This window comes from Rhinoderma darwinii (genome assembly GCF_050947455.1).
Source record: "Rhinoderma darwinii isolate aRhiDar2 chromosome 2 unlocalized genomic scaffold, aRhiDar2.hap1 SUPER_2_unloc_37, whole genome shotgun sequence".
Lineage (NCBI taxonomy): Eukaryota > Metazoa > Chordata > Amphibia > Anura > Rhinodermatidae > Rhinoderma > Rhinoderma darwinii.
In genome coordinates, this window is record NW_027461704.1 from 424,108 (window position 1) to 436,095 (window position 11,988).

An 11,988-nucleotide genomic window follows, 5' to 3' on the forward strand; every position below is an offset into this window, starting at 1 on the left:
GCCCCCCGACCACCCAGGAGCTGAGCCCCCCGACCACCCAGGATCTGAGCCCCCCGACCACCCAGGAGCTGAGCCCCCCGACCACCCAGGATCTGAGCCCCCCGACCACCCAGGAACTGAGCCCCCCGACCACCCAGGAGCTGAGCCCCCCGACCACCCAGGATCTGAGCGGGCAGAGATCTGATAGTAAACAGCTGATGGGCTTGTTACAATGTGTCAGTGTGTGAGATTGTCTACACTGTTAGGCCTCCTGCGAGTTTACAGATATATCGAGCGGTTCATGTCTATGGCCCGGCGCACATCACCGGCGCTTTCATGGACCAGCGCTGGGGCCGCGAATCCGCAAAACACAAAAACTCAGAACAAGTCATTTTACGGGGCAGATTTTCGGGTTCACACTACGGGTCAAATGATTCTTTTTCGGTGGCTCTGTGAATCCGGATGACACGCGGATGCACAATAAAGGTTTTTGCGGTCCAATGGACTGCAACGAATCCGTGGCCCGCAAAACCGCTGCCGTGTGCATGAGGCTTTACATTGTAACAGCCCCTCAGCTGTGTGAGCAGGACTAGCTCAGGTTCTATTATATATATATATATTAGAAAGTTGCAGACGTTTTCATACTATAATGACGAAGCTTTTAGTTCAGACTCCCAGCATGAGAGGCCCGGCAGCCATCGTGTGCCCGGCAGCCGTCGTGTGCCCGGCAGCCATCGTGTGCCCGGCCCCTCTGCTCATGCATCTTCTATCTATTTGTAGGTTTATAAATGCCAGACGCAGAATCCTTCAGCCCATGTTGGATTCAAGCACAACTGATACCCCAAAAGCCAAGAAGAAGAGCGGGCAGAGTCGTCCAGTGCAGAGGTTCTGGCCCGACTCCATTGCCGGGGGCACGCCGCAGCAGGGAGGAGATATGGGCATATCTGATGGTAAGACCTCTGTCCCCGAACACTTATTTCATAAAAATGTCTTCTTTCCTGTGACTCTACCCTCCATACGTGTCCTGCAGTCTTCTCCTTCCCAACCCTCCATACGTGTCCTGCAGTCTTCTCCTTCCCAACCCTTCATACGTGTCCTGCAGTCTTCTCCTTCCCAACCCTTCATACGTGTCCTGCAGTCTTCTTCCCAACCCTTCATACGTGTCCTGCAGTCTTCTCCTTCCCAGCCCTTCATACGTGTCCTGCAGTTTTCTCCTTCCCAAACCTTCATACGTGTCCTGCAGTCTTCTCCTTCCCAGCCCTTCATACGTGTCCTGCAGTTTTCTCCTTCCCAAACCTTCATACGTGTCCTGCAGTCTTCTCCTTCCCAGCCCTTCATACGTGTCCTGCAGTCTTCTCCTTCCCAACCCTTCATACGTGTCCTGCAGTCTTCTCCTTCCCAACCCTTCATACGTGTCCTGCAGTCTTCTCCTTCCCAACCCTTCATACGTGTCCTGCAGTCTTCTCCTTCCCAACCCTTCATACGTGTCCTGCAGTCTTCTCCTTCCCAACCCTTCATACGTGTCCTGCAGTCTTCTCCTTCCCAACCCTTCATACGTGTCCTGCAGTCTTCTCCTTCCCAACCCTTCATACGTGTCCTGCAGTCTTCTCCTTCCCAGCCCTTCATACGTGTCCTGCAGTCTTCTTCCCAACCCTTCATACGTGTCCTGCAGTCTTCTCCTTCCCAACCCTTCATACGTGTCCTGCAGTCTTCTCCTTCCCAGCCCTTCATACGTGTCCTGCAGTCTTCTCCTTCCCAACCCTTCATACGTGTCCTGCAGTCTTCTCCTTCCCAGCCCTTCATACGTGTCCTGCAGTCTTCTCCTTCCCAACCCTTCATACGTGTCCTGCAGTCTTCTCCTTCCCAACCCTTCATACGTGTCCTGCAGTCTTCTCCTTCCCAACCCTTCATACGTGTCCTGCAGTCTTCTCCTTCCCAACCCTTCATACGTGTTCTGCAGTCTTCTCCTTCCCAACCCTTCATACGTGTCCTGCAGTCTTCTCCTTCCCAACCCTTCATACGTGTCCTGCAGTCTTCTCCTTCCCAGCCCTTCATACGTGTCCTGCAGTCTTCTTCCCAACCCTTCATACGTGTCCTGCAGTCTTCTCCTTCCCAACCCTTCATACGTGTCCTGCAGTCTTCTCCTTCCCAGCCCTTCATACGTGTCCTGCAGTTTTCTCCTTCCCAACCCTTCATACGTGTCCTGCAGTCTTCTCCTTCCCAGCCCTTCATACGTGTCCTGCAGTCTTCTCCTTCCCAACCCTTCATACGTGTCCTGCAGTCTTCTCCTTCCCAACCCTTCATACGTGTCCTGCAGTCTTCTCCTTCCCAACCCTTCATACGTGTCCTGCAGTCTTCTCCTTCCCAACCCTTCATACGTGTCCTGCAGTCTTCTCCTTCCCAACCCTTCATACGTGTCCTGCAGTCTTCTCCTTCCCAACCCTTCATACGTGTCCTGCAGTCTTCTCCTTCCCAACCCTTCATACGTGTCCTGCAGTCTTCTCCTTCCCAGCCCTTCATACGTGTCCTGCAGTCTTCTTCCCAACCCTTCATACGTGTCCTGCAGTCTTCTCCTTCCCAACCCTTCATACGTGTCCTGCAGTCTTCTCCTTCCCAGCCCTTCATACGTGTCCTGCAGTCTTCTCCTTCCCAACCCTTCATACGTGTCCTGCAGTCTTCTCCTTCCCAACCCTTCATACGTGTCCTGCAATCTTCTCCTTCCCAACCCTTCATACGTGTCCTGCAGTCTTCTCCTTCCCAACCCTTCATACGTGTCCTGCAGTCTTCTCCTTCCCAACCCTTCATACGTGTTCTGCAGTCTTCTCCTTCCCAACCCTTCATACGTGTCCTGCAGTCTTCTCCTTCCCAGTCCTTCATACTTGTCCTGCAGTCTTCTCCTTCCCAACCCTTCATACACCAACCCTTCATACATGTCCTGCACTTTCCTCTACTTCCACCCTTCATACATTACTTACTCTCCTCCATCCTTCATACATTACTTACTCTCCTCCATCATTCATACATTACTTACTCTCCTCCATCCTTCATACATTACTTACTCTCCTCCATCATTCATACACTATTTACACTCCCCTCCATCCTTCATACATTACTTACTCCCCTCCATCCTTCATACATTACTTACTCTCCTCCATCCTTCATACATTACTTACTCTCCTCCATCATTCATACATTACTTACTCTCCTCCATCCTTCATACATTACTTACTCTCCTCCATCATTCATACACTATTTACACTCCCCTCCATCCTTCATACATTACTTACTCCCCTCCATCCTTCATACATTACTTACTCTCCTCCATCCTTCATACATTACTTACTCTCCTCCATCATTCATACATTACTTACTCTCCTCCATCCTTCATACATTACTTACTCTCCTCCATCCTTCATACATTACTTACTCTCCTCCATCATTCATACATTACTTACTCTCCTCCATCCTTCATACATTACTTACTCTCCTCCATCCTTCATACATGACTTACTCTCCTCAATCGTTCATACATTACTTACTCTCCTCCATCATTCAAACATTACTTACTCTCCTCCATCATTCATACATTACTTACTCTCCTCCATCCTTCATACATTACTTACTCTCCTCCATCGTTCATACACTACTTACTCTCCTCCATCGTTCATACATTACTTACTCTCCTCCATCATTCATACATTACTTACTCTCCTCCATCATTCATACATTACTTACACTCTCCTCCATCATTCATACATTACTTACTCTCCTCCATCATTCATACATTACTTACACTCCCCTTCATCATTCATACATTACTTACTCTCCTCCATCATTCATACATTACTTACTCTCCTCCATCATTCATACATTACTTACACTCTCTTCCATCATTCATACACTACTTACTCTCCTCCATCCTTCATACATTACTTACTCTCCTCCATCGTTCATACACTACTTACTCTCCTCCATCATTCATACATTACTTACTCTCCTCCTTCATTCATGCATTACTTACTCTCCTCCATCGTTCATACATTACTTACTCTCCTCCATCGTTCATACATTACTTACTCTCCTCCATCGTTCATACACTACTTACTCTCCTCCATCGTTCATACATTACTTACTCTCCTCCATCGTTCATACATTACTTACTCTCCTCCATCATTCATACATTACTTACTCTCCTCCATCATTCATACATTACTTACTCTCCTCCATCATTCATACATTACTTACACTCCCCTTCATCATTCATACATTACTTACTCTCCTCCATCATTCATACATTACTTACTCTCCTCCATCATTCATACATTACTTACACTCTCTTCCATCATTCATACACTACTTACTCTCCTCCATCATTCATACATTACTTACTCTCCTCCATCCTTCATACATTACTTACTCTCCTCCATCATTCATACATTACTTACTCTCCTCCATCCTTCATACATTACTTACTCTCCTCCAGCCTTCATACATTACTTACTCTCCTCCATCCTTCATACATTACTTACTCTCCTCCATCCTTCATACATTACTTACTCTCCTCCATCCTTCATACATTACTTACTCTCCTCCATCATTCATACTTACTCTCCTCCATCATTCATACATTACTTACTCTCCTCCATCATTCATACATTACTTACTCTCCTCCATCCTTTATACATTACTTACTCTCCTCCATCATTCATACATTACTTACTCTCCTCCATCATTCATACATTACTTACTCTCCTCCATCCTTCATACATTACTTACTCTCTTCCATCATTCATACATTACTTACACTCTCTTCCATCATTCATACATTACTTACTCTCCTCCATCCTTCATACATTACTTACACTCTCTTCCATCATTCATACACTACTTACTCTCCTCCATCCTTCATACATTACTTACTCTCCTCCATCCTTCATACATTACTTACTCTCCTCCATCATTCATACATTACTTACACTCCCCTCCATCATTCATACATTACTTACTCTACTCCATCATTCATACATTACTTTCTCTCCTCCATCATTCATACATTACTTACTCTCCTCCATCCTTCATACATTACTTACTCTCCTCCATCCTTCATACATTTCTTACTCTCCTCCATCCTTTATACATTACTTACTCTCCTCCATCCTTCATACATTACTTACTCTCCTCCATCCTTCATACATTTCTTACTCTCCTCCATCCTTCATACATTACTTACTCTCCTCCATCCTTCATACATTACTTACTCTCCTCCATCATTCATACATTACTTACTCTCCTCCATCCTTCATACATTACTTACTCTCCTCCATCATTCATACATTACTTACTCTCCTCCATCCTTCATACATTACTTACTCTCTTCCATCATTCATACATTACTTACACTCTCTTCCATCATTCATACATTACTTACTCTCCCCCATCATTCATACATTACTTACTCTCCTCCATCATTCATACATTACTTACACTCTCTTCCATCATTCATACATTACTTACTCTCCTCCATCCTTCATACATTACTTACTCTCCTCCATCCTCCATACATTACTTACTCTCCTCCATCATTCAAACATTACTTACACTCTCTTCCATCATTCATACATTCCTTACTCTCCTCCATCCTTCATACATTACTTACTCTCCTCCATCATTCATACATTACTTACTCTCCTCCACCCTTCACACATGTCCTGCCCTCTCCTCCATCATTCATACATTACTTACTCTCCTCCATCATTCATACATTACTTACTCTCCTCCATCCTTCATACATTACTTACTCTCCTCCATCCTTCATACATTACTTACTCTCCTCCATCATTCATACATTACTTACTCTCCTCCATCATTCATACATTACTTACTCTCCTCCATCATTCATACATTACTTACTCTCCTCCATCCTTCATACATTACTTACTCTCCTCCATCCTTCATACATTACTTACACTCTCTTCCATCCTTCATACATTACTTACTCTCCTCCACCCTTCACACATGTCCTGCCCTCTCCTCCATCATTCATACATTACTTACTCTCCTCCATCATTCATACATTACTTACTCTCCTCCATCATTCATACATTACTTACTCTCCTCCACCCTTCACACATGTCCTGCCCTCTCCTCCATCATTCATACATTACTTACTCTCCTCCATCATTCATACATTACTTACTCTCCTCCATCCTTCATACATTACTTACTCTCCTCCATCCTTTATACATTACTTACTCTCCTCCATCCTTCATACATTACTTACTCTCCTCCATCATTCATACATTACTTACTCTCCTCCATCATTCATACATTACTTACTCTCCTCCATCCTTCATACATTACTTACTCTCCTCCATCCTTCATACATTACTTACTCTCCTCCATCATTCATACATTACTTACTCTCCTCCATCCTTCATACATTACTTACTCTTCTCCATCCTTCATACATTACTTACACTCTCTTCCATCATTCATACAATACTTACTCTCCTCCATCATTCATACATTACTTACTCTCCTCCATCATTCATACATTACTTACTCTCCTCCATCATTCATACATTACTTACTCTCCTCCATCCTTCATACATTACTTACTCTCCTCCATCCTTCATACATTACTTACTCTCCTCCATCCTTCATACATTACTTACACTCTCTTCCATCCTTCATACATTACTTACTCTCCTCCACCCTTCACACATGTCCTGCCCTCTCCTCCATCATTCATACATTACTTACTCTCCTCCATCCTTCATACATTACTTACTCTCCTCCATCCTTCATACATTTCTTACTCTCCTCCATCATTCATACATTACTTACTCCCCTCCATCCTTCATACATTACTTACTCTCCTCCATCATTCATACATTACTTACTCTCCTCCATCCTTCATACATTACTTACTCTCCTCCATCCTTCATACATTACTTACTCTCCTCCATCCTTCATACATTACTTACTCCCCTCCATCCTTCATACATTACTTACTCTCCTCCATCCTTCATACATTACTTACTCTCCTCCATCCTTCATACATTACTTACTCTCCTCCATTATTCATACATTACTTACTCTCCTCCATCCTTTATACATTACTTACTCTCCTCCATCCTTCATACATTACTTACTCTCCTCCATCATTCATACATTACTTACTCTCCTCCATCCTTCATACATTACTTACTCTCCTCCATCATTCATACATTACTTACACTCTCTTCCATCCTTCATACATTACTTACTCTCCTCCACCCTTCACACATGTCCTGCCCTCTCCTCCATCATTCATACATTACTTACTCTCCTCCATCCTTCATACATTACTTACTCTCCTCCATCATTCATACATTACTTACTCTCCTCCATCCTTCATACATTACTTACTCTCCTCCATCCTTCATACATTACTTACACTCTCTTCCATCCTTCATACATTACTTACTCTCCTCCATCCTTCATACATTCCTTACTCTCCTCCATCCTTCATACATTACTTACTCTCCTCCATCATTCATACATTACTTACTCTCCTCCATCCTTCATACATTACTTACTCTCCTCCATCCTTCATACATTACTTACACTCTCTTCCATCCTTCATACATTACTTACTCTCCTCCATCCTTCATACATTCCTTACTCTCCTCCATCCTTCATACATTACTTACTCTCCTCCATCATTCATACATTCCTTACTCTCCTCCATCCTTCATACATTACTTACTCCCCTCCATCCTTCATACATTACTTACACTCTCTTCCATCCTTCATACATTACTTACTCTCCTCCACCCTTCACACATGTCCTACCCTCTCCTCCATCATTCATACATTACTTACTCTCCTCCATCCTTCATACATTACTTACTCTCCTCCATCATTCACACATGTCCTGCCCTCTCCTCCATCATTCATACATTACTTACTCTCTTCCATCCTTCATACATTACTTACTCTCCTCCACCCTTCACACATGTCCTGCCCTCTCCTCCATCATTCATACATTACTTACTCTCCTCCATCCTTCATACATTACTTACTCTCCTCCATCCTTCATACATTACTTACTCTCCTCCATCCTTCATACATTACTTACTCTCCTCCACCCTTCACACATGTCCTGCCCTCTCCTCCATCATTCATACATTACTTACTCTCCTCCATCCTTCATACACTACTTACTCTCCTCCATCATTCATACATTACTTACTCTCCTCCATCATTCATACATTACTTACTCTCCTCCATCCTTCATACATTACTTACACTCTCTTCCATCCTTCATATATTACTTACTCTCCTCCACCCTTCACACATGTCCTGCCCTCTCCTCCATCATTCATACATTACTTACTCTCCTCCATCCTTCATACATTACTTACTCTCCTCCATCCTTCATACATTACTTACTCTCCTCCATCCTTCATACATTACTTACTCCCCTCCATCCATCATACATTACTTACTCTCCTCCATCATTCATACATTACTTACTCTCCTCCATCCTTCATACATTACTTACTCTCCTCCAACCTTCATACATTACTTACTCCCCTCCATCCTTCATACATTACTTACTCTCCTCCATCATTCATACATTACTTACTCTCCTCCATCCTTCATACATTACTTACTCTCCTCCATCCTTCATACATTACTTACTCTCCTCCATCATTCATACATTACTTACTCTCCTCCATCCTTCATACATTACTTACACTCTCTTCCATCCTTCATACATTACTTACTCTCCTCCACCCTTCACACATGTCCTGCCCTCTCCTCCATCATTCATACATTACTTACTCTCCTCCATCCTTCATACATTACTTACTCTCCTCCATCCTTCATACATTACTTACTCTCCTCCATCCTTCATACATTACTTACACTCTCTTCCATCCTTCATACATTACTTACTCTCCTCCACCCTTCACACATGTCCTGCCCTCTCCTCCATCATTCATACATTACTTACTCTCCTCCATCCTTCATACATTACTTACTCTCCTCCATCCTTCATACATTACTTACTCCCCTCCATCCTTCATACATTACTTACTCTCCTCCATCATTCATACATTACTTACTCTCTTCCATCCTTCATACATTACTTACTCTCCTCCACCCTTCACACATGTCCTGCCCTCTCCTCCATCCTTCATACATTACTTACTCTCCTCCATCCTTTATACATTACTTACTCTCCTCCACCCTTCACACATGTCCTGCCCTCTCCTCCATCATTCATACATTACTTACTCTCCTCCATCCTTCATACATTACTTACTCTCCTCCATCCTTCATACATTACTTACTCTCCTCCATCCTTCATACATTACTTACTCTCCTCCACCCTTCACACATGTCCTGCCCTCTCCTCCATCATTCATACATTACTTACTCTCCTCCATCCTTCATACACTACTTACTCTCCTCCATCATTCATACATTACTTACTCTCCTCCATCATTCATACATTACTTACTCTCCTCCATCCTTCATACATTACTTACACTCTCTTCCATCCTTCATATATTACTTACTCTCCTCCACCCTTCACACATGTCCTGCCCTCTCCTCCATCATTCATACATTACTTACTCTCCTCCATCCTTCATACATTACTTACTCTCCTCCATCCTTCATACATTACTTACTCCCCTCCATCCATCATACATTACTTACTCTCCTCCATCATTCATACATTACTTACTCTCCTCCATCCTTCATACATTACTTACTCTCCTCCAACCTTCATACATTACTTACTCCCCTCCATCCTTCATACATTACTTACTCTCCTCCATCCTTCATACATTACTTACTCTCCTCCATCCTTCATACATTACTTACTCCCCTCCATCCTTCATACATTACTTACTCTCCTCCATCCTTCATACATTACTTACTCTCCTCCATCCTTCATACATTACTTACTCTCCTCCATTATTCATACATTACTTACTCTCCTCCATCCTTTATACATTACTTACTCTCCTCCATCCTTCATACATTACTTACTCTCCTCCATCATTCATACATTACTTACTCTCCTCCATCCTTCATACATTACTTACTCTCCTCCATCATTCATACATTACTTACACTCTCTTCCATCCTTCATACATTACTTACTCTCCTCCATCATTCATACATTACTTACTCTCCTCCATCCTTCATACATTACTTACTCTCCTCCATCATTCATACATTACTTACACTCTCTTCCATCCTTCATACATTACTTACTCTCCTCCATCCTTCATACATTACTTACTCTCCTCCATCCTTCATACATTACTTACTCTCCGCCATCATTCATACATTACTTACACTCTCTTCCATCCTTCATACATTACTTACTCTCCTCCATCATTCATACATTACTTACTCTCCTCCATCCTTCATACATTACTTACTCTCCTCCATCCTTCATACATTACTTACTCTCCTCCATCATTCATACATTACTTACTCTCCTCCATCCTTCATATATTACTTACTCTCCTCCATCCTTCATACATTACTTACACTCTCTTCCATCCTTCATACATTACTTACTCTCCTCCATCCTTCATACATTCCTTACTCTCCTCCATCCTTCATACATTACTTACTCTCCTCCATCATTCATACATTACTTACTCTCCTCCATCCTTCATACATTACTTACTCCCCTCCATCCTTCATACATTACTTACTCTCCTCCATCATTCATACATTACTTACTCTCCTCCATCCTTCATACATTACTTACTCTCCTCCAACCTTCATACATTACTTACTCCCCTCCATCCTTTATACATTACTTACTCCCCTCCATCCTTCATACATTACTTTCTCTCCTCTATCCTTCATACATTACTTACTCTCCTCCATCCTTCATACATTACTTACTCTCCTCCATCATTCATACATTACTTACACTCTCTTCCATCCTTCATACATTACTTACTCTCCTCCACCCTTCACACATGTCCTGCCCTCTCCTCCATCATTCATACATTACTTACTCTCCTCCATCCTTCATACATTACTTACTCTCCTCCATCCTTCATACATTACTTACTCCCCTCCATCCTTCATACATTACTTACTCTCCTCCATCATTCATACATTACTTACTCTCTTCCATCCTTCATACATTACATACTCTCCTCCACCCTTCACACATGTCCTGCCCTCTCCTCCATCCTTCATACATTACTTACTCTCCTCCATCCTTTATACATTACTTACTCTCCTCCACCCTTCACACATGTCCTGCCCTCTCCTCTGTATTTTATAGTCCCTCTCTTTTTATCGTATGTTTGTCTTGTCTACGGTAGTTGCTTTGATGTATATGAAGGTATATAAAACTCCCCCGCCTTCACATGTTTAGTGTCCTGACATTTTCTAGCACTGTATGTCTAGTACTATTCCTGCCTCTTCAGCTCTTGCCTTCTGCCCGCACTCATGATTTGTATTTCTTGGATTGGATTTACTATCAGGTGGCGTTGTGACTCTTTCCGGTCCGGGCGGTCTCGGAGCAGACAGTCTGCAGTCGCTGACATCAGATGGAGCCACATTGGCCGTACAGCAAGTAATGTTGGGAGGACAGAGCGATGATGATTCCCTGGACTCCGACCAGGAGGACACAGAGACGGGACTTAGTGAAGGGGAGCTGAGGAGTCTGGTGCTGAGCGGTGGGGGACTCCAATGAGAAGGACACGTTGGTCACGCACACTTTGTATTGTCAGTGCCATGCACACAGTGTGATGACCGTGACGCACAGGGCAAGTTTGACCCAAACAATTTTATCTTCACTTGCGACAAAATATTTGCACCTTAAAAAAACAAAAACTGTCGCTTCCAAGGATTTCACTGCCGAACGACCCTCCCCTGTGCCAAATGGCCTCTTGGCCACTATGATGTGGAGCAGAGCGGTCGTTACAGATATTTATAGACTACGGAGAGTCCCGTGGAAATGGTGAGCAGAGG

General features: G+C 43.3%; 1 protein-coding gene across 3 annotated transcripts in view; it reads left to right on the forward strand.

The window, feature by feature from the left end:
• The window catches only part of PKNOX1 (PBX/knotted 1 homeobox 1), a 52,384-nt gene extending 40,402 nt beyond the window's left edge, over positions 1-11,982 (forward strand). For all 3 annotated transcript variants that reach the window (XM_075847253.1, XM_075847254.1, XM_075847255.1), the window contains 2 exons: positions 760-929; positions 11,499-11,982. In XM_075847253.1, the coding sequence (XP_075703368.1) occupies positions 760-929; positions 11,499-11,710 (382 nt within the window). In that variant the 3' untranslated portion in view covers positions 11,711-11,982. The remainder of the gene's footprint in view (positions 1-759; positions 930-11,498) is intronic.
• The last annotated feature ends 6 nt before the right edge of the window (positions 11,983-11,988 follow it).